Source organism: Pipistrellus hanaki (assembly GCF_964339955.1).
Source record: "Pipistrellus hanaki genome assembly, chromosome: X".
Lineage (NCBI taxonomy): Eukaryota > Metazoa > Chordata > Mammalia > Chiroptera > Vespertilionidae > Pipistrellus > Pipistrellus hanaki.
The window spans coordinates 8,487,878-8,511,944 of record NC_140524.1 but is presented as its reverse complement, the minus strand read 5'-3'; the positions used below and the strand labels follow the sequence as shown (position 1 = coordinate 8,511,944).

The window sequence follows — 24,067 nt, the reverse complement described above, 5'->3', positions numbered from 1 at the left end:
TTTTTATTTTTTAAAATGTCTAATTGTGAAGAAGATACACATATAGAAAGATGCACAAAGTGGTGTATTTCATGATATATATAACAAAGCAAAAAACTAGCAAACCCATAACCAAGTTGCAAGTTCACCTCATGCTCTGTCTCATAATTTCTACCCTTCCCTCTTCATCTTTTTATTTTTTATTTTTATTGATTAAGGTCCCCCACCCCCATCCCACTCATGCCCCCACCCCCCTATTGTCCTTGACCACTGATTAGGCTCATATGTGTGCATATAAGTCCTTTGGTTGATCTCTCCCTTTTATCCCCACACTCCCTTTGAGCTTTTATAGCTGAAGAAACTGAGGGTTAGAGAGGTAATTTTGCTCTGATTCCAAAGCCCAGCAAGTTCATTTTACTACATCAGAGGAAGAAGAGGAAGAATATAGAAAGGGGAGAGCCACTGCTCGGGGAGAGGGGAGAGAGAGGACTACACTGGGTTTTATCTCTAAGAAGGGCCTAAGATACCTTTGGGGCCAATGCAAGGCCAGGCCAGCAGAAGGCGGGGTGGGTGGAGCTGAGCCAAGGGGGAAGGGATAAATACCAGGTCCTGACCCACAGCATCCACCCAGTCGTTCGTTCGTCCTCAGTGCAGGGCAACAGGTAAGAGTGACCTTCAGCCTGCTGCCCTCTTTCTGGTCTGTCTGTCCACCTAAAGGCTGTACATGCTAACTCTCTGGCCTGGCTAGATCCAATTTTGTTTCTTAGAATCTGTCTCTGTCATTTCCTCTTCCCTTCCCCCCATGTATTTTCCTGCTTTTCCCTAGTTTAGCTTTTTTTTTTTTTTTTAATCTTTTCCCCCTCATTTCCTCTCCTTTGTTAGTTTTCAAGGTCACTCTTTTCAGTTCATCTCTCTCCGACACACTAGCTTTCTCTTATTTTCCCTTCTTGGTCTGAATGCTATCTGTGTTCTTCTCTCTCTCTCTCTCTCTCTCTCTCTCTCTCTCTCTCTCTCTCTCTCTCTCCATCTCTTCCTTCTATTCTGCTCAGTCTCTGTCTTTCTGTCTCTCTGTTCCTCTACTTCTCTCTCTCCGAGAAAGATGTCCCGATATTTCTTCCAGCAATTCTCCATTTCTCTCTCACTTTGACTCCTTCTCTCTGCTTAGCTGACAGCATAGATCTATGAGTCAGAGCCTAGGGGGACAGAAGGAGGAAGAGAAAACAGGACATGTAGAGATTATGGGATTAATGAATTGGAGAAAGATTTGAAGGACTTGAGAGATGGATAATTAGTAGAAATAAGGGGGAAAGGTGAAAGAGGAATGTTGTGTCACTGAAGGTCAATAGATTTGTTTTCTCACACTAATTCATTGTGAGACCCTCTGAAAATGGAGCTTAGCCTATGATTTCCACAGCTTCTTTTAATTTTGATTTTGTGGTCTTCTAAATTTTTCTGTTTTTAAGAATTCCTGATTTCTGCTTCCTGTTATCTAAAATTCTCTATGATTCTTTCATGATGGAGAGAGGATGCTAGGAAGGGAAGTAAAACCTGATGCTTTCAACTCCTGTAGTTGTGTCCACATCTACTCCAGACCTAACCTATTCTTACAAAGCAGGCCACAAAGGAGAAAGAAGAGGCAAGGAATGCTACAATTAGTGGTTTCTGGCTCTCTGCTGGGGTAGAGTTGTGGTTGGCTCTTCTGATATCAGGGATTACAGATTGGCTGCTGACCTGAGAGAAGATTTTAAGATACAGGGAAAACCTACTAGTAATGATCTGTCTAGTAATGGCCTGGAATTGCACTATTATGTCTTTGAATAAAAGCATTGTTTTAATAAGAGCCTTGACAAGGATTGCCACAGAGTGGGTGCATAACTTGTTAAGTGGTGTAATGAATGAATGAGTGAGTGAATGAATGTTCACCAGTGCCTGAAATTTTACTTAAATTAGAAATATGTTCCTTTGGTAAAGGCATTGGTCACATTTCAAATTCAACTATTCCAGAAAGGAGCCTGTTAGTACAGCAGAGGGATTGACCTCGGGAGTTGAGCTCTCAGACAAGAATATATGTAGTAATATTTAAATCACAGATCCACAGTGGTTAAGTTAGTAGGATCTGGAACCAGATTCCCCAAGTTTAAATATTGGTTCTTCTACTTAACTAACTCTGTGACCCAGACAGGTTACTTAATTCTTTTGAGCCTCAGTTCCATCATCTTTGAAATAAAGTTGTCGTTAATGTCTACCTTGCAGAGTTACAAGGATTAAATAAATTAATTCATATGAAGTATTTCCAACAGTTAGTACTTTGAGTGTTTGCCTATTAGAATCTGATGGATTCTATGAAGTTATCTAGTCCACTGTCTGTGGATAAACTGGGGCCCAGGGAGAGAAAGTACAGGACCCAAATTCACATAGTAAATTGTAACAGAATAAGGGCAAGAATTGGGGCTGAGACAAGAATCAATTTGTGAGACCTGGTCTGATAATACTCATGATATAACTCCCCTTGGCTATACCTTCACTTTCCCTCTATAGAAAATGTAAAAAGCAAAAATTATAGCTAACACTTTTTCAGTGTTTACTATGGAATAGGCACTCTTCTATATACTTTATATAGATTATCTTACTGAATCTTCACAACATCATTGTGAAGTAGATTGTCCTTGTTATTATCTACATTTTACAGATATAAGACACAGAGCAGAGATGTAACTTTGCTAAGGTCTCAGAGCTAGTGAGTGGTAGAGCCAGGATGCAAACCCAAATAGTCTGGCTCCAGAGGCTGTGCTTTTAATACCCCAAATCGCTAAAAGAGTTCTTTGATTCAATTTTACTCACTCCACTTTTCATGACGGGTTGTGGGATGGATTGTAAACAAAATCCAAAGTAAATAGACTGTACAGTTATGGGTCATAAAGATAGGAAGAGTGAGGCGGGACAAATTCCAGGAAAGGAGTAAGAGAACAGAGAAATCAGAACTTAAACTTGAAAGAACTTGGTAGTTCAATGAATTCCAAGAAGTAGTCTATATTTTTCTAGGTCCCTGAGAACAGCATAGCCAAAAAACCCTTAAAGATGATGAGTATATTGCACTTCTTCCATTTTTATACAAGGGGATGGGAGTAGGCTTTAATTCGCCACCATCCCAAAGCAGGACTTGACTTACTATTACATATCCCTCTGTTGTTGTCATTACTCTGTGTTGATATTGGAGAATGGCATTTTGAAGAGCCTGGAACCTAGCTATTTGTTTTGCATTCCTCTCCCTGGGTGTCCACCCTTCCTCACCACCAATAGCCAGAGTCAGCCCTAAGCCAGATGCTCAGACGTGATTCTAGAAAGGAGCTCCTCTTCTCTCCCACACCCTGGTCTCATCGGGGAGCGGTCATACCTCAGTGGCGATAAACTCTTGGAGCTTTATCTGGGGTCTGCAGGCTCAGCCTCAAGTGCTTTAGCCTTTGCAGGCAGGCAGGGAAAGGAAAACGCGTATCTCCAGATACAAAGTAGTCATTTGGCCCATTCATTACCTTCCCTTTGAGGAAGGCATAAATACCTTACATTTGACAGCTGATGAAAGCTGAGACCAAGAGGGGAAGTGACTTTTTAAGAATGTCCAATAGGGAGTTGGAGAGCTAGAATTGCAATAAGAAAAGCTACCATTTATTGAAAACTATGTGCTAGGCACTGTCTTAAAAGCTTAACATGATGCGTTTCATTTAGCCTAGGGGTGTCGAACTCAATCAGAGAAGGGGCCAAAATCTAAAATCCAGCCTAAATCGCGGGCCGAATGGTTTACTGAACAGTCATAAACTGACAATGTCATAAACTGACAGCGGAGTGCAGTGATGACAGCGCGGTGCGGGCCACATTGCAAGGCCTGGCGGGCTGGATTTGGCCCGCGGGCCTTGTGTTTGACACATGTGATTTAGCCCTTTAAACACACCTTGACATTTTTCAATTCCAAAGTCCACACACCCTACCCCACCTACTAATCTCTGCTCCTATGACAGGCTGTGGGAGTTAGAGGGACAATGCTCTGGAATGAAACAAGGGGGAGAGATTGCTTTGTGAATTAGGGAGCACATGCTTGCTTTGTGAGACCTGGAAGGGAAGGTGTTAACTCAGTAAGAGGTAAAGGATGTTGCCATATGAGAACAGGGCTATGTGCTCCTTCTGTTAACTTGTCCCTTTCAACATAAGACCCTATATCTAATAGCATCGAGGTGCTATTAGATTCTACTTAGCAGTTTTCCTGGTGTGCCAAGGCCTTAGTCTCTCCTATTGTCTTGTCCCATATCTTGTCTCTTGATCCTCTGATGCTGGATATCCAGTTTGCCCTTTTCTTTTTCTTTTTTTTTTTTAAAGATGTTTTATTTTATTTATTTATTTTATTGATTTTTTACAGAGAAGAAGGGAGAGAGATAGAGAGCTAGAAACATTGATGAGAGAGAAACATCAACCAGCTGCCTCCTGCACACCCCCTACCGGGGATGTGCCCTCAACCAATGTACATGCCCCTGACCGGAATCGAACCTGGGACCTTTCAGTCTGCAGACCAACGCTCTACCACTGAGCCAAACCGGTTTCGGCCCTTTTTCTTTTCATCTGTTCCTCCCTCTTGCTCTCCCTAGCTGTCTTTCTCTGTGTGTCTCTCAGCCCTTCCTCATACCAACCCCCAACCCACCTTAACCACCTCTCTGTCTCTATTGTTTTGTCTCTACTCCCTCTGTCACTCAGTCTCTGTCTCATCTCCCTCAACAAGGCTGAGCTCCTCCTTCCCAAACTCTTCTTAGTTGTTCTCTCCCATCCCCTCAATCTCTGACAGATTTTCTCCTTTATTTTTGTGCCTGACTCTCTGCCTCTGCTAAATTCTCTCCATTCCTACTCTCAGTTTTCTGAGTCTTTGTATATTCCTCCATGCTCCTTGATCTGTCCTCATTTCTCTCTCTCTCTTTTGTTGTTAACCCCCACCTGAGGATATTTTTCCATTGAATTTTAGAGAGTGAAAGGGAGAGGGAGAGACAGAGAAAAACGAAATACATTGATTGGTTGCCTTCTGCACACACCCCGACCAGTGCCGGGGAACCTGTAACTAAGGTACGTGCCCTTGACCAGAAATGAACCCTGGACCCTTCAGTCTGTGGACCTACGCTCTATCCACTGAGCCAAACTGGCTTGGGTTGTCCTCATTTCTCTTTTGTGTTCTTCTGTCTCTGCCTCTACCTCTGCTTTCTCACTCACTAATATTTCTCCTCCTTCTCCTCCTCCTCTTCCTCCTCTTCCTCCTCCTCCTCCTCCTCCTCCTCCTCCTCCTTCTCCTCTCTCTCTCTCTCTCTCTCTCTCTCTCTCTCTCTCTCTCTCTCTCTCTCTCTCTCCTCTCTTCTCTTCTCTTTTTCTGAGCTCAGTCTCTTTCCCTATTCTTCTGTATTTCCTATCATCCTCTTGTCCTCTGTTTTTCTGGAGCAGTCCTCTTGTTCTTATCTCTAACCTCCCTTTTCCGTCTGGCTTTTATCTTTTTCTCTCTTACAATTTCTGTGCTTCTAACTCCACTACCATGATGTACATTTGTTGTCTCTCATTTTCCTTCTTTTATCTTTCCTAATTTTTATATTCTCCTGACTCGTCCCCTACTCTCCTCTTTTCTCCATTTGATTCTCTGTTTACTCATTAGTTTACTCCCAAATTCAACAAATATTTATATGTACTTTTTTAAATGATCTTCTCTCTGTCCCCTTTCTCTCCTCTGTCTTAGCTTCCATCTCTTTCGTTCACCCATAGACTTGTTCCCCGGGCCCTTTGAGTCTTGCCTTCACCTCCTTCTCGATCTGTATTTTATCTTGTAAAATATAGAAGCAAGTCCAAGAACAGCAAAATACCATTCTTGGGGAACATGGTTTGTAGGGCCTAGGGCCTGCCATTTTGTCCTGTTCCCTGAACATACTTAATCTGGTACCTGTGGCAGAAAATCTCTGGGATGAGGCTCAGAAGCTCTGATCAATGGTATCTCTATGTATTATCAGCTGAATCTTCACTGGACTGAGGCCAATATTTTTAGAAAAATTTTGGTCTTTAGTTGTGATTCAAAGAGTTAGTGGATTATCCACTCCTATCCTGGCCACAGTCACACTTCAATGATACCTCTGCATCACAGAGGGGGTCAGTGGCAAAGTCTGAATCAGAATTCAGGCTTTCTGACCTCCAGTTAGGACTCTTTCCTTCACCTCTTTGCTAAACAGCCAGTTTCCTATTTCTTCCTCTCTGATGCCCTATTGGTACATTTAAACATTGGGGAAATTCTTACCCTGAAAGGACAATAAGGGCAAGCATTTGGGTAGGAAGCTAAAGACAAAGAATCAAATACAAGAAAGACCCTTGGCTTTTGGCGGGGCTTTTATGATGAAATCTCATCTCTTCCACATCTTCTGCAGGACTTCTGGCTCAAGATGGTGGCAGCAGTCATGTTGCTACAACGCTGTCCTGTGTTTGCCCGGGGTCCCTCGAGCCCCCTGGGCAAGCTGATTAAGACTCACCAGTTCCTTTTTGGTAATGGAGGCTGTCCCATCCTGACCACCCAAGGACCAACCTATTCTCAAATCCACCTGAAGGCAACCAAGGCTGGAGGAGGTAAGAAGAAGCTACTGGAAAATGGGGGAATGTCTGGGTCCTAGACACAAGATACACTGTGCTTCATCTACCTCCCAAGTCGTACAATTCATCATTGCCTAATGATTGGTAGGGTTTATATGAAAGGAGTTGAGGCAGAATGAGCTGGCCTAAAATGAGCTGGGATCTGACTTCTGCCAGCATCTCCAAAGAAACTCAGGCTCATGCCCCTCATACTCTACATACTACATACTCTAGTCACTCTGAATTACTTAAACTTGCCTAGATCAACTCTATTATCTGAAGTTTCTGTGCCTTCACTCCTCTTAAATGATCCTCTTCCACACCCTTTACCAGAGTATCTCATATTTCTCATGGGACACTTAAATTGGGCATCATCTTTTCTGTCAAGCCTGCCTAGACTTCCAGCCTGTCCAATTCCAATTCTGTGTCATGTGTCTTCTCTGTTCTAGACTTTCTAGGCTTTCTGAAGCCTCCCAGCACTATTTATAATGTGTCTTCAGTGGGTGCCATTCCTACCAGTTTAAGAGCTCTCATCACAGGAATCTAACACAGGAACCAGACTCATCCATCTCTGTGTCTCTACCATAGTGTGAGATGGCACTTTGGGTTATAGTAGGTTTCAGTAATAATTGCTAAATGGAACTTTTGGTTAAAAACGCACTGCCACTTACTTGCTTACCTTTGCATAGACTCTCCATCTTGGTCCAAGAGCCACTGTCCCTTCATGCTGTCAGAACTCCAGGATGGGAAGAGCAAGATTGTGCAGAAGGCGGCCCCAGAAGTTCAGGAGGATGTGAAGACTTTCAAGACAGGTTAGAGTCAAGTTCCATCTCATCAACCTCTAGTCCTAATACTTGAACTCACTTCACTATAATCCTGAACGAGGCTACTCCAAGGGCAGCTAATATACATCCCATTATGGGGAGTCCAGTCTTTCTAGGGGAACCATGGTAAGCAATAGCTTAGATTATGCACTGAAATGCACCCTCCTCAATACACACAAATGCACAGGTTCCTATAACTTTTAGCCATTAGTCTAAAATACCATTCTTGGGGAACATGGTCTGTAGAACCTATGGCTGCCATTCTGTCCTATTCCATGAATATACTTAATCTGGTATCTGTGGCCTCAAATTCCTTCTCTCTTTAGAGTTCTGCCTCTTCTCTTCCAAGTGGCTAAATGGATCCCAGCAGGCTGGGCTCCCACATATAAGCAATACCACACTGACAATCTGGATTTTCATGAAAGAATAAGTGTTGGAAACAGGTACATACTATCCAAGGTTATGGAGCCCCAGGTCAACCCAAATGGTTCAGATCACTCAAGATAATCACACTTGAGAGATGGTTGCATTGTTGACATCTTTCATAGGCCCTTTTGTGAGATCATTAAGGATAACCATTTCAAAATCAAATTTTAATGCCATTCAGAAAAGAAGAGTAAGATACACTGTGCTTCATCTACCTCCCACATGTAAGACCCAGGGTGGCTTGCCCCAGTTACCTCACCTAAGGGAAAGTTCTAGTGGAGAGAAATGGGATTCACATTATGGAAGGTTTCCTGACACAGGAGACTCCACTTGGGGAAATAAATAGGTGCTCACTTTGCAGAACATTTTTTTCTTTCTGCAGAGAGCTCACCTACTTCATAAACTTAAATTATCATATTTTTCTTTGACTTAAAAATGACTACACATGCTGTCTTTGCCTCCCTTCCCCCGCATCTTCATGGCCTATGTATTCCACACTCCCTTTCAGATCTATCCAGCTTATGGCTTCCACCTGCTTGAGGAATCTATTCTCTAGTCCCCAGGAACCAGAGCAAATTTCAGAGACAGTCTCATACCTGCTACAGAACTGCATGGCTAGTGAATTTGCTGAGGTGGAAATAAAAGGGGTAGCAATATGGAAGGAGTGCTGAAAGGGCTTCGAACACAGCAGTGGAAATGGCAAGCACTTTGAAATCAAAGGGAGTGTGAGTTTAAATTTTAATGCTGGCACTTGCTGGATCTGGATCAGTAGGATTTTAATACCTGCTTCAGTGGACATGTTTCTAGCTTGTTATGAAGCCTCATTAAATATCGTTTATTCCTATCATTTATTCTCCATCCTTCCCTCAGAAACACCCATCCTTCATAAAGCCTTTTCCCTCTTTTGTATTTGTTTATATTCATTTTCATAATGGAATTTGTTTTGCTATCCTAATATAAAAGGAATATGATTCACTGTAAAATATTTTCCAACAGATAGAGTAAAGTATAAAGAAAAAAGTTTAAAACCAGAGCTCCACAATGCACCATTATTTTTTGCTGTTTTCTTCCAGATATTCTTCTATGACTAAACACACACACACACACACACACACACACACCCCTCCTACCTTCTCCTCCACGTATGTTTTTATTAGGAATATGATCTTATTCTACCCAAAGTTTGTTATTTTGCTTTTTCACTTTACCATATGTCATGGGCATCATTCCATGTCTCTAAACATGGAGCTGCATAATAATTATTAAGGGCCAAGGCAGTCAGTATCCCAAGAGGCAGCCAGTATCACGTGGGATAGTCAATATCGCGAGAAGCAGCCAGTGTCGCCAGAGGCAGCCAGTATGCAAGAGGCAGTCAGTATTGTGAGAAGCAGCATCAGTGGCAGGACAGTCCCAGATAAGCATCTATTTCCGTGATAGGTAATAATACTGAGGGGGAAGCACACACAGAAAAAAGGTCAAAATTTGTTCTGTAGCATGAATGCATTATTATTGAGTTAATCAAGCACCTATATTTCAGGTTATTGTTTACACTTCGTTATGCAAATTATTTCAATGTATATTGTATGTTGATGTTCCATTCATATCAATGTACCCAGATATAATTTGTAGTATTATCTTAGACTTATGAATACGTATACTTGAAATAATTTATCTACTCTATTGGGTTGCTTCCAATTTTTCCTATTACAAACAGTGGTACAACAAACATCATTGAATGTATCTCTTCATACACATAGGTAAGTGTTTCTCTAGGATAGACACTAAGAGGTAGAAATCCTTGGGGTATAAGGGTATGTACATTTTCAGTATTAATAAATATTGCTTATTAGCCCTTCAAAGTGATGCACCCGTCATCACAGAAAATATTTACATTCTTACACCATCTCCAGCACTTGATATTATCAAACTTTTAAATCTTTATCAATTTGATAGTGGAAATATGTTTATGCAGTTTATTTTTCCCTGATGAAGCATCTTTTTCTACATTTATTGAATTCTCTGTCTATATTCTTTGCCTACTTTTCTACTAGACTAAACATTGTTCATAGTAATGTTTCAATGTATAAAAAGAAATTCTGGATATCGATAATTTTTGTCAAATGTGCTACAAAGTTTTTGAAGGTATGTCAGTCTGTGCATTTAATTAACTTTTTAATATATACTTTTATTGATTTCAGAGAAGAAGGAGAGGGAGAGAGAGATAGAAACATCAATGATGAGAATCATCTATTGGCTGCCTCTTGCACGCCCCCCACTGGGGATCAAGCCCACAACCTGTGCATGAACCCTGACTTAGAATCAAACATTGATCTCCTGGTTCATAGATGGATGCTCAATCACATGGGCACATTTTTAAAACTTTTGATACATATTTCTAAACATCCTTGCAGCAAAAATGTTATCAGTGTACACACACCTACATCATGAATTACCATTGGCAACAATCATGATTTCTATCTCATGTATAGAGATCTAGAGTTTAACAAGCCCTTTGGCATATGTTATTTCAATTTATTCTGAAAATATGATTGCCCCATTGTGTATTGGTAGTGGTCACTTACTGGTAGGCCACTTACTTGCTGTATGACCTTGATCAAGTTACCTAACCTCTCTGTGCCTTGGTTTCCTCATTTGTAAAATGAAGATACTATTAGAACTTTCCACATGGGGGTGTTGTGAGAAATAAATAAAATAATAGCTATAATGTTCATAAGGCAGAGCATTACAAATAATAGGCAGTCATTAAATATTTGCTATAATAATATAATCAAATAGTTATTATTATTATTACCACTACTACAATTACTTTACTCATCATAATATGTGCCAGGTATTAGTTTAGGTGTATTCTGTGTGTAATCAGATGATCCCAATTTTTCAAGAAGGTATTATTAGCCTCATTCTACACATGAAGTAATTGAAACTAAGAGAGAGAATTCATGACTTTCTCAAGGTCCCAAAAGTAGGAAGTGGCAAAGTAATTACTTGATGTAGATCTGTCAATACTCTTTCCACTGATACTGGAAGTAGTGATTCCAGTGAGGCTTCTACACTAACCACAGGGGAAGAAAGCCTGGGTGAATGTATGAATAAATTACTGATTGAATGAGTAAGCAAAAGAATGGTTGAATTAAGTAGTGGAGAGTTCATATGGTCCAGTAAGTTAATGACTGATCAAACAAATGAATAAATTTGAAGAAAACTAGAGAAGGCAAAATGAACTGTATATATAAAATACAGACTTGCCAGGAAGTGATTTTAAATGAATTCTTTTTTAAAAAAATATATTTTATTGATTTTTTACAGAGAGGAAGGGAGAGAGATAGAGAGCTAGAAACGTCGATGAGAGAGAAACATCGACCAGCTGCCTCTTGCACCCCCCCCCCCACTGGGGATGTGCCCGCAACCATTAAGTGAATTCTTTTCATCCCCATCTCTACTCCTGCAGGAAACCATGTCTTTGGTTATGACCAGTTTTTCAGGGACAAGATCATGGAGAAGAAGCGGGACCACACCTATCGTGTGTTCAAGACTGTGAACCGCTGGGCTGATGCTTATCCCTTTGCCCAACACTTCTCTGAAGCATCTGTGCCCTCAAAGGATGTGTCTGTCTGGTGCAGTAATGACTACCTGGGCATGAGCCGCCACCCTCGGGTCTTGCAAGCTACACAGTGAGTAGTAGGGTCTGGGCCATGAGCTGTGTGGACAATCCAGAGAAGAGCCAAAGCCACACATGGAAGGAAAAGGCAGAGCTGGAAGTCAAAACCTGGGTTCCACCCACCACCTCTGTTGTACAAGGACTTCCAGCATATTTAATCCTCAGATAGGAACTAAATCAGTCAACAAACCGTGTTTTGTAAACTCTTGAGTGTACAGTGGTATTGAGGAGAGGATGGAAGAACAAGCAAGCCCACTCTCCATGAGTTCTCATTCTGGCTGCAGAATGAGTATTGACAGAGATGGTGTATGACCTCTTCTAGAAGGTCTTCCAAGCTTCTCAAGCTCAACCTAGATTCTCCCTCCATACCTGAGTGCCTTCAGCCTGAGAAGGAGTTCCAAGTCTTTCCAGCATCCCCAACTTGCCCTAAGAGTACTTAGTCACTTAGGTCACAGGATCACTGTCATCATTGACCCCCATCAATGGGTGGAATACATGAGAAACCTACCCAGTTCCTCAGTGTCTGTCAAGGGTTTCTTCTCCTTGCCTCCCCTCTTTTTCCTGACTAGGGAGACCCTGCAGCGTCATGGAGTTGGAGCTGGTGGCACCCGCAACATCTCCGGTACCAGTAAGTTTCATGTGGAGCTAGAGCAGGAGCTGGCTGAGCTGCACCAGAAGGACTCGGCCCTGCTCTTCTCTTCCTGCTTTGTGGCCAATGACTCTACTCTCTTCACCTTGGCCAAGATCCTGCCAGGTAAGCCTAGGGCCTAAGCTTTATACAGCGTACAGTCTAACTGTTTTCATTACTCTTTCCCTCTGTTCTGAGTTCACTTGCTCACATTGCCCTTCCTTCTTACCCACCTCGCATATCCTCAATGCTGGATGACTACAGTCCTCCCCTTTCTTCTCTTTCATACATAGGCTGAAGATCACTACTAAGGAACACAGCCCAACTTCACAGAAGAGTAACACAATAAATTTGTCACCCCCAACTTAACTAGGCTCTTCACACTCATAAACAATACTTGTATGTCCCCCAAATCCAATTTTTAAAACTTTCTTCCCTCATCTAAAACCTATGACTACCTTCTCCTTCACTCTTAACCAATTACCTCACATTTTACATTACATGCATGCATGCACACACACACACACACACACACACACACACACACACACAAATCACCAGCACACACACACACACACACACACACACAAATCACCAGACAGGGATTCCTTTCACTTACAGCCACCAAACCTACAAATTTTTCTAATTGTTCATTGATTCTTTTTTCATTCTTCCCTTTTACAATTTGAAAGTGCATCTCTTCTTCTGCCTAAAGTCAATCCCTTCCCTTATACATGGGATCCCATCTGGATCCCTCCTTCCCACTCTCTAGTCAATAACATCCCACCTCCCTTCTCTCCCACTCTTTAGCTAAAAATATCCTCAGCTCATCTGGCTGTCATCCTTCCATCATAGCCCCAACCCTAGATGAATATAACTCTCCACCTTCTCTCTTAATCCTGGGCTTATATAATTGCTCAGGCGGGAGCCACTAAAAATGTATGGTTCCCAACTTCTATCAGCTTGTCTATGCTCTCTGGCAATCTTGTTTCCATGGCCAGTTCTCCAAGTCTCCAGGGTAGCTTTGCCAATTCCCATTCTCCTCAGCCCTCCCAGACTTACCCCTCACTCTCACCCACATGATTGAGCATCCTCACATGCCCTTTCCTCATTCCTTCTCTCCTATCACGGTGGAAAAGGTGCCTTTTTTCTTGTTGACAAATCTTGCTGCTGGTGCTCTCTGTCCCATTTCCCAGTACTTCCTCAGGAACTTCGATCTATAAGTTTCCTGTCCCCTGTATCTTCAGCCTCTTCCTTTCTTTAGTCATACTGAAGTCTTTTGCATCTTACAAAAACATTTCCCCTCATTATGCTCGAGCTATTGCCCCATCTCTCTTTTTATAACTGGCAAACTGCTTGAGAGAAGTCTTCATACTTGCTAGCTGCTTCCTCACTTCCTGCTGATTCTTTGGCACACTATAAACATCACCACTGCTTCTCTGAAAATTATTCTGAGGGCACAGATAACTAACTCCAACTAAATTCAATATCCTTGGAAATTTTTTCAGTGAACCCCCTCCTCAACCATTACAATTCAACTTTTTTCCATTTCCACTGCAACCATCTTAGCCTAGACCAATACAATTTATTTTTTAAAAATATATTTTTATTGATTTTAGAGAGGAAGAGAGAGATAAAAACATCAGTGATGAGAGGGCATCATTGATTGGCTGCCTCCTGTACGTTGGACTGAGCCCACAACCCAGGCATGTGCTTTTGACTAGAATCAAACCTGGGACCCTTGGGTCCGCAGATTGATGCTCTATCCACTGAGCCAAACCGGTTAAGGCCAATATAATTTATTGATTTCACATTTGCCCTCCTGCAATCTATTCTTCACATCAGGAAGAATGATATTTTTTAAAATGCATACATATTTTTGTTACTCCCCTGCCCCAAACCCTTCAATATTTCCTCATTGCCCTTAGGACTAATTCCAAATTCTTTTTTTTAAAATATTTTTTATTGATTTCAGAGAGGAAGGAAGAAGGAGAGATAAAAGCATCACTGTTGAGAGAGAATCATCAATTGACTGCCTCTTGCACACCTCACACTGGGTATCAAGCCCACAACTTGGGCATGTGCCCTGACCGGGAGTCAAACAGTGTCCTCCAGGTTCATAGGTTGATGTTCAAGCACTGATCACACCGGCTGGGTCCAATTCCAAATTCTTTATCATGGCTTCTAAAGCTCCAAATAATCTGGCCTCTACCTACCTCTTATGCCTCATCTTTTTATACCCCCTTTTTTTCATTCTTTTATTTGGCAATATATTCACACACATATATTAGTTATGTTTATTCACCCGTTTATTCAAAAAGTACTTATTTATCAACTACTGTGTACTTAGCCTTATATTGGGTATCAGAAAGAGATAGATAAAAATATGTGGTTCCTTATCAATTGTCGGGGAAATCTGACAAAAACTCGCCCCTGTGCACAAAGATGCACGTTCAAAAATGTTCACTGCAAAGTTGCTTCTAAGAGTGAAAATTTGGAAACTCTAAAATATCCACTGGTGTGGAAGTGGTGAAGTGGATTATGGTGCATCCATTACTCAGGATAGATGCAATTGTAAAAACGAGGTAGACTTGTATTTACTGATATGGATATCACCAAGCTATACAGGCCTATTGTCAAGTAAAAAGAAAGAAGTCACTGAACAATGGAAACTGTCCATTTAGATCACCACAGATGTAAGTGAAGATGCACAATTTGTAAACTGAGGCAAAGGTAATTTTCTGAAAGGACCATGTGGGAACGTAACAGTGTTTCCCTCTTGCACACAGGGAGTGAGGGTCCTCTCCGCTTTCCACTCTATTTCCATGTTGATAGAATTGTTTATAACTAGGGTGAATTTCCTTGTTCCCTGTGTAATGAAAAGAAAAATAATAAATGTTGCTTTAATTAAAAAAAAAAGATGTTGTTCCTGCTATTAAGTAGCTTCCAGTCTACTTGTCCTTCATGGTAGGTTCACCAGAAAGTCATGCAGGGTCTTCAGTGGGAGGAAAGGGTTGGCCCTCTGTCCCTGCCATATTGTTCCTGAGGATCAAGTAGGAATGCTGGGACAGAAACTTAAGAATTATGCATGTGGTTCCTCAGGGTGCGAGATTTACTCAGATGCAGGCAATCATGCTTCAATGATCCAAGGAATCCGCAACAGTGGAGCGGCCAAGTTTGTCTTCAGGCACAATGACCCTGACCACCTGGAGAAACTTCTGAAGAAGTCCAACCCCGAGACACCCAAAATCGTGGCCTTTGAGACTGTTCACTCCATGGATGGTATGTACATGTGTAAATGTATGTTTACTAACCTTGGTCTCACAGAAACCATGGTAATAATGATAACAGCTAACATTTACAGAGTGCTCATTACATGCCAAGCAAAACTATTAGCATTTTATGTATATTTAATGGACTGAATATTCACAATTTTATGGGGTAAGTGTAATGATTCTTTCTATTCATTTACATGAGGAAAGGGAGACACAAACTAATGAAGTAACTTGCTTAAGATCATACAACCAGTAAATGCCAAAAGATTGAGGCAGCTATTATAGTGATCTTATGGATTAAGAAATTAAAGTTCATAGGCAGCTTCCAATTTATCTTGATTCTAATATGATTCTAATTCCTTCATAAAAGGGCTCCCTCTGTGATAAATTATGTATAAATCGATGATATCAATGTCTGGTTTCTGTGATGGAAAATTTTACAAATTATTGCCTGAACATTGTCTTCAAGATTTAGGATGAAGCATTGGAGTCAAAACAGGTTTTGAAATCAGACAGATCTGGGTTCAAATTCTGGGAACTTACTGGCTCTGTGACCTTGGATAACTCTAACTCTCTGAGCCTAAGTTTCCCCCAAGGTAAAATATCTAGTTGTAAGAATTAGAGATAATGAAAGTTATCGTATTTATTATGATCTAAGTAGAAAAAATGACCTTTTCCCTCCTGTCTCTTCCTCCCCAATCTGAAACAATGCTCAAATCATTTAATTGCTGCCCCCTTTGAGCAGAAATCATGTATTTTAGACATCACCTTCTGGATTTATTGAAGGGAAGAGGCCCTCACTTCATTTCAATTTGTCGGTTTTCCAACTAAAACAAAGAAGAGTTCCTGATATAGTGAACATACATGCCATCAGCATCATGTAATGGTAATGCACAGGCCGTGAAACCAGACTATTTATTTTGAAAACTCAGCCTGACAAGTTACTTAACTTGAGCAAGTTTCTTAATTGCTGTGTCTCAGTTGCCTTATTTGAAATAATAGAGTAGCTGTGAGAATTAAATGAGTAGTCATATGCACAGAACTTATTGTGCCCATTCCCACATTTCTACAACTAGCAATAAAATAAAATCATCCTATGATTATATTCTTACTGCTGAGACTAATTTAGTTCATGATTTCTCTGGTGGAAACCATGTTAGGACCATCCTACTTCCTTACATTCCCAAGTGAATAGTTCTTTATAAATAAATTTTAAATTCTCACCCCGGGACATTTTTTTCTATTGCCTTTTAGAGAGAGTAGGAGGGAGAGATAGAAGGAGAGAGAAGAGAGAGAGAGAGAGAGAGAGAGAGAGAGAGAGAGAGAGAGAGAGAGAGAGAGAGAAACTGACATGAGAGACGTCGATTGGTTGCCCTCCAGCAAAAGCCCGGACCAGAGACGGGGATGAATCTGCAACTTGGTACATCCCTTGACCGGGAATTGAACCTGAGACCTTTTGGTCTGTGGGCCAATGCTCTGACCACTGAGCAAAAACAACCAGGGCTGGTTCCTTATTTTTTTATGGAAACTCTGCCTAAACTGTCTATCCTATGGCACAATTTCTCTCATTGAAATGATGCTTGAGCTATCATATTGCCCCATTTGTTTTGGGCTCCATCTCCTGTGGTTGTTCCCACCAGTTGCTCACATTCTTTAATCCTGGTCTGGAGTCCCTGTTTCCCCGTGAACAAGTTTCTTCTGTATTTCGATTTCTCTGCACCTGAGTAGTTTCCAGGGATGGTAAAGGTGTGGATTCTTGTGTATGCAGAGTCTGCATATGGGATTCATAGCCACTGGAAGCCTTACAAAAACTATAAGCATATAAGATGTCTAGAATAACATAGATAATCTGTATGGAAATGAAGAGGAACCTACAGATCACTTCAAATTCACCTTCAATTCAATAGATTGAGATTAAGCCTGTGGGGGGGGGTGCCCTCATATAACATTGACAGAGATGAGAAATACGCTGTCATGGAGACACAGGGAATACAGAGACAGAGGCACCAAAAACAACCACCACCACCACCACCACCACCACCACACACACACACACACACACACACACACACACACACACAGAAAGAAACACAATGCAAAAGTGAAGGAGAGAGGGAGAGAAGCAGAGACACAGAGAGGAAAGAATGGGAGGGGAGAGAGAAAAATATAGCAGAGCCATAAAAATAGAGATATAGAGACAAAGATGGAAATGTCACAAAAAGAGATAGTGACAGAAAGCCAGACAGATCAAAATAGGGAGAACCAGTGAAGGATAAATATATTGCCAGGGCTGCCAACAGCACCTGGCTGAGGAGATGAGTGATATCTGAAATCAGAATGACATTAACCTGGAGCAAAAGGTAACATTTTTTTCAATTTATTTAAACAAAGGTATCACAAAGGCAAGTGCCAATCCAAAATGGAAATACACAGATTGGGGGGAGGGGGGGCGCGGAAAGAAGCATAGAGAGACTAGAAAATGACATAAATAAGAGAACATCTATTGGCAAAATGAAGCAAAAATGGGAAGGAGATGCAAACCTTGATCATAGCCTAGAGAACACACACGGAGGGGAAGGAGACGCTCAGCCAGCATGGCTCAGTGTTTGAGCATTGACCTATGAACCAGGAGGTCACAGTGCGATTCCCATGCCCGGGTTGGGGCTAGATCCCTAGCTGGGGTGTGCAAGAGGTAGCTGGTCAATGATTCTCTCTCATCATTGAATCATTGATATTTATCTCTCCCTTTCCCTTCCTCTCTGAAATAAATTTTAAAATATATTTTTAAAGGGGGGAGGGGAGGGAGAAGGGGAGACGGAGAGAGAGGGAGAGGGAGAAAGAACACGCACCAGCTTGGGCAGGAGTGAGGGGAAGGCAGTCATTACACACACAGAGGTCTGAAATAGTCCTCAAGTAGTTGTGTCCCAGTTCCACACTGGAGATGGATTTGGGGAAGAATTATGATCTACCTCTATTCCTTGGCTTTGCTCAGGTGCCATCTGTCCCCTCGAGGAGTTGTGTGATGTGGCCCACCAGTATGGAGCTCTGACCTTTGTGGATGAGGTTCATGCTGTGGGACTGTATGGTTCCCACGGTGCTGGGATTGGGGAGCGTGATGGAATCATGCACAAGATTGACATCATTTCTGGAACTCTTGGTGAGTGAGTGCCTTGGACTCCCTGACATATAATCCAGAAAGGAGGCCCCTGTAAGATCCTTTTATCCCTCCCCAAAGTTGCAGAAGCTATTTGGGTAGAATTCACAGCCTAGACCATGGAACTCCTGAATTCCCTACTTCCACTCCCTCCTCACTATAGAGTTGCTAAAAAAAAAAAAAAAAAAAAAAAAAAAAAAAAAAAAAAAAAAAAAAAAATCTGGGTGTTGTGTTGGGTTTTTTTGTTTTGTTTTGTTTTGTTTTGTTTTGTTTTTTAGAAGACACCTGAGCTGGGTCAAATAGCCAAGTTCCCGTCAGTAAGTGGAGAGTTGTAGTTCTAATGTTCTTTCCCATCCCAGCTCCAAGCTTCATCTGAGCTCCACCTTTGGGCCTAAACAGCTCGAGATCCCCACCCACCTCCTGCCTATCTAGTCATTGCATATGGCAGGCCTTGAAAGTCCTATCTCCAAGCAGCAGAATTATTCACTCTTGCTGATAATGATTCTCCTGACACGGGCAGAAGAAATGAGCAGAGGTCTGGAAAGGGAGTCTGGAGCTCCAGCTTCTGCTGCACCTCCTTGTGTTAGCTGGGGTTGATCCTATTCTTTTGAGGAATGAAAATGGGGTCTGTGCATATCTTCCTCCTCCCTGTCTCCAGGCAAGGCCTTTGGCTGTGTGGGCGGCTACATCGCCGGCACCCGTGACTTGGTGGACATGGTGCGCTCCTATGCTGCCGGCTTCATCTTCACCACCTCACTGCCTCCCATGGTGCTCTCTGGGGCTCTGGAATCTGTGCGGCTCCTCAAGGGAGAGGAGGGCCAAGCACTGAGGCGGGCCCACCAGCGCAATGTCAAGCACATGCGCCAGCTACTCATGGACAGGGGCCTTCCTGTTATCCCCTGTCCCAGCCACATCATTCCCATCCGGGTGAGAGCCCCACGCTTCCCATCACCCTCTCCTCCTCTCTCTTCTGGGAGCCTTCCCACACCCAGCAAACTGACACCTGCTCCTGTCTCCTGTCATCAACTCTTTGCTTTCCTGTCAACCATTTTTGAAGTTATCAGTCATTCTGGATTAACCAGTCTTTTTTTTTTTTTTTTACTTACTTTCTTTGTTTTCTTTTTTTTTTTTTCATTAGCCATCCTTATCAGACTCTTCTGACCCTCACAATATTGAGTATCCATGACCTATGTATAATTCAGTGTTTTTCGGACTCTGCATAAAGACCATTAGTGGGCCATAACATCACCTTCATAGGTTATGATGAGAATCTTTCTTGAACATCCAGCCTCTTAAAGAGACCGCTTCTTAAGGAGCCTATAAACTATGCATGATTAAAATGCTTGTATTTTATTAAGGAATGGCCTTTGTCTTAACTCACCACATCTATGGTATGGTGACTATAAATATAAAAAAAAATAACAAAAAAAAAATAACAGCAAAGAACATGTACATCATATAGTAAGAGTTTCATTTTATGGGCAATTTGTTTCAGTTTTGCTATGACTATGTGCACATGCATATACATATGTGTATGTGTATAGCATGATCATGAAATATATTTCTTATTGAGAACTGAAGTCAGAAAATATAAAATCAAAAGCCATGGGATTAGCTGCTATCTTTATGTTTTTATTTGTCTTGTTTTATTTATTTATTTTTCTAGCAGCTATTTTGGATCCTCAACTATGTTTGAGTATTTACTGCCTTGAAAAATTAGCTGTGACTTCTTTATTACTATTGTTTATCATTGACAAAGTTATAGATGTCTCTCCTTTCTTCCTCTTTGCCCCCCTCCACCCAGCCCCTATCCCACCCCAGGCCTTTACCACACTATCATCTGTATCCATAGACTATACATATATGTATACATGTTCTTCTTTCTCAAATAACATCAATTTGTGTGTCGGTAAGTAGGGAGGCAGGAAAAGATACTTTTATGTGACTATTGAAATAGTCATTGCTCCTTGGACCAACCCAACATTCCCTTGAAATATTGCTTTTGTAAATAACTGTTGTTGTTTTTTAATGAACCCAGTGGCAGCATCCCAGATGGGGGGTGCTTAAGGGATTTTCCTTCTTATCAAGAACCACCCAAATTAGCATACTAGCTAAGTAAAACCTGTGTGCTTGGTCTGCACACAGTTTCAAGACAAGGTTCCTAGCCCCACCTCCAAACTCACTCCTTAAAATTCAATTGGTGCCTCTGAGTAACTCCTTGATAGAGATATTCTAGAGCTGCCACTGATTAAGGCCTTTATGAAAAAAAAAGTTTAGAAATTCAGTGTTGTTCCTTCATCTGGTTCCCTCCACCTGCGATAGCGGGGCGAGGGTGACAGATATTGACAGGCTTTTCTCCTGAGCCCAGGTGGGTGATGCCGCACTGAACAGCAAGATCTGTGATCTCCTGCTCTCCAAACACAGCATCTATGTGCAGGCCATCAACTACCCGACTGTCCCCCGGGGGGAGGAGCTGCTGCGCCTGGCACCCTCCCCCCATCACAGCCCTCAGATGATGGAAGACTTTGTGGGTAAGTCTTCAACATGGTTGCCTGTAGCACTCTCCCTCCTTTCAGCCCCAGGATCTGAAGAAGTTGAGTGAATGGATGCCATTCATTTTAAAAAGCCATTTCTGAAACATCTATTGTGTGCCAGACTCTACACGAGGGCCATACATGGATTTTTAAAAAGTCCCTAGACTTGTAGGGCTCCAGTTTGCTTGAGGAGGCCATAGCAGATACAATGACTTCAAATTGTGAAAGTTCAACAAAGTCAGTACATATGGAAGGTGTGTGTGCAGAAAGGAGAGCCCTGGCCCAACATATGGGATTCAAGACAGGCTTCCTAGTGGAGATGACACCTGAACTGATTCTTTCAAGGTGAATGGTCTTGAACCAAGAGAATAAAGAGGGTGTGGAGGGGTATTCCTAGCAGAGGGAAGAACATAAAGGGAAGGAAGAGAGGATAAAAAGCAGCCTTGGATATATCAAGAATAAGCAGGTGCCCAACCAGTGTTGCTAAGTGGTTGGGTGTCGACCTCTGAACCAGGTCACAGTTCAATTCCCGGTCAGAGCACATGCCTAGGTTGCGGGCTTGATCCTCAATGGGGGCCATGAAGGAGGCAGCCAATCAATGATTCTCTCTCATCATGGATGTTTCTATCTCTCCCTCTCCCTTCCTCTCTGAAATCAATTTTAAAATATTTTTTAAAAAGAATAAGCAGGTGTTAGAGGAATGCAGGATAGTAGGAATGGTGTGGGGGAGAGGAGAGGAGTGTCAAAAAGACAATACAAAATAAGGACTGGAAAAAAAAAAAAGGACTGGATTGAAAGATTTATAGTGCTAACTGAATCGCTTGGTTTTTATCCTGAAAGATGCCAGCTTAGTTAATTCATCTAAAGTTTATTGTATTCCTGTAGGGTACAGTTTTTAGCAATCCTAGCGCAGACACAAGGATTGACATTGGAGATATTGAAAGGCAACTGAAGATACAAGCCTAGAATTCGGGAGGGTGGTCTGGGATGGGAAGGAAAATTTGAGAATCATTAAATCCATGAGACTGTATGAGATCACTGAAGGAATGATAATTTAAAAGGCCATGAACAGCCCTAGCCAGTTTGGCTCAGTAGATAGAGCATTGGCCTGTGGACTGAAGAGTCGTGGATGAGATTCTGGTCAAGGGCATGTACCTCAGTTGCAGGCTTAATCCCCAGCCCTGGTTGGGTGGCAACCAGTCGATATCTCTCTCTCACATCAATGTTTCTCTATGTCTGTCTTCTCCTCTCTCTTCTACTCTCTAAAAATCAATGAAAAGGGATTTTTTAAAAAAAAAAGTCACCTGAGGCATTTCTGAAAGTGAGGTCAGGTTCTCTCCTCTGGGTTCCCACCCCCTCCAGGAACACTCCCCACCCCAGGTTCCCATGTCACAACAGTGACACTGTGTGGTTACTGTCAGTGTCATTTTTCTCTCCAGGCTAGGTGTTTCAAAGTAGATGGTTTCACCTCTTGGGCCATAGCATGTCCTGTACCAGGCCAGTGCAGCTATCAATTGTGTCAAATTAGGAGCTTGCCAATCTTTTTTAAAAAATATATTTTATTGATTTTTTTTTTTTTTTTTACAGAGAGGAAGAGAGAGGGATAGTTAGAAACATCGATGAGAGAGAAACATTGATCAGCTGCCTCCTGTACACCCCCTACTGGGGATGTGCCCGCAACCAAGGTACACGCCCTTGACCGGAATCGAACCTGGGACCCTTGAGTTCGCAGGCCGACGCTCTATCCACTGAGCCAAACCGGTTTCGGCTTGCCAATCTTTTATACATCACAGCACCCATTCACAAATGGCAACATTCATCATACACACTGGGGCAAACCAAAATCCACTTCTAGTTCCAAGACATCTTGAAAGGTTGAAGGGATCTACATCTTGGCACAGCTGTACTGTGACACAAGGATTGAGAAAACCTAGTCTAACCAATTCTTTCCCTCCTCTCCTCTCACCATCTTCAGAGAAGCTGCTGGTGGCCTGGACTGAGGTGGGGCTGCCCCTCCAGGACGTGTCTGTGGCCTCCTGCAATTTCTGTCGCCGTCCTGTACACTTTGAGCTCATGAGCGAGTGGGAACGTTCCTACTTTGGAAACATGGGGCCGGAGTATGTCACCACCTATGCATGAGACGCCAGCTGACTTGGATCGCCAGCCACCTGCACTTCACTTGGGGCTGGGCCTCTTCCTTTGCTTTGTTGTGTGCCTTTAGCTGACTTGAGTTTGAAAACAAATAAAGAGCAAATTGCAGCATTTGTTGCCCTCTGTTGGACAGAGAACTGCACTAAACCCGAATCCCTAGGGACAAGTGGCAGGGCCATCAGTAAACCACAGATCACTTGTAGATCCGACCACCCCATTTTACTGATAGAGAAACTGAAATCCAGAAAGGAGACTATACAGTAAGTTGGACAAAAAGTGGAGACACCTGGCAGGTTTATTTGAAACTAGAAGCCCAGTGCATGAATTCATGCACAGGTGGGGCCCTGCCAGCCACTCCAATTGGGGCCAATGGGGCCAGCTAGGCTGTGGGGAGGGGCCACGGGTCATTGGCTGGCCGGCCCCGCCCCCTGGTCAAACTCCAGGTGGAGGGGACAATTTGCATATTAGCCTTTTATTATATAGGATGGCTCTTACCCAAGTTTCAACAAAAATCCTGGGATTGACTTTTCACTGGGAGGCCTGGACACCTGAGCTTCAGATAGCCTCTGAAGCCAGGAGGCAGAGTCAGCTCAAACCAATCTGCCTAGAGGAGTAGTTCCCCCAAACTGGAGTTATTTTCCAGCCCAAGGAATGGATGTCCTCAATAATTATCCTTTCCTTCCCACACCTTATAGAACAGGACTTACCAGCCCCATTTTACCAGGTGAGAAAGAGGCTTGACTATAGAAAGCAACTTATTCAAGGCAATGCTCCCAACCTTCCCAGG

The 24,067-nt window shown here is 42.3% G+C and overlaps 1 protein-coding gene across 2 annotated transcripts; it reads left to right on the top strand.

The window, feature by feature from the left end:
* Positions 1-523: 523 nt before the first annotated feature.
* ALAS2 (5'-aminolevulinate synthase 2) lies at positions 524-23,388 on the top strand. 2 transcript variants are annotated; one of them, XM_084871088.1, is made up of 10 exons: positions 524-641; positions 6,411-6,606; positions 7,299-7,421; positions 11,329-11,551; positions 12,108-12,292; positions 15,269-15,448; positions 18,434-18,598; positions 19,254-19,522; positions 20,964-21,126; positions 23,105-23,388. In XM_084871088.1, exons 2-10 carry the CDS (start codon positions 6,426-6,428, stop codon positions 23,266-23,268), a joined length of 1,653 nt encoding a protein of 550 aa, XP_084727214.1. In that variant the 5' UTR covers positions 524-641; positions 6,411-6,425; the 3' UTR covers positions 23,269-23,388. The 2 variants fall into 2 exon arrangements, with proteins under 2 accessions (XP_084727214.1, XP_084727215.1); XM_084871089.1 differs by lacking the exon at positions 524-641 and adding an exon at positions 4,986-5,079.
* Positions 23,389-24,067: the final 679 nt, after the last annotated feature.

Excerpts from the sequence above, each read along its gene's own strand:
- ALAS2 (XM_084871088.1), top strand. The coding sequence starts at position 6,426 with ATGGTGGCAGCAGTCATGTTGCTACAACGCTGTCCTGTGTTTGCCCGG. Across the intron at positions 6,607-7,298 it reads GGCAACCAAGGCTGGAGGAG|ACTCTCCATCTTGGTCCAAG; the intron begins GTAAGAAGAAGC and ends ACCTTTGCATAG. Across the intron at positions 11,552-12,107 it reads CGGGTCTTGCAAGCTACACA|GGAGACCCTGCAGCGTCATG; the intron begins GTGAGTAGTAGG and ends TTTCCTGACTAG.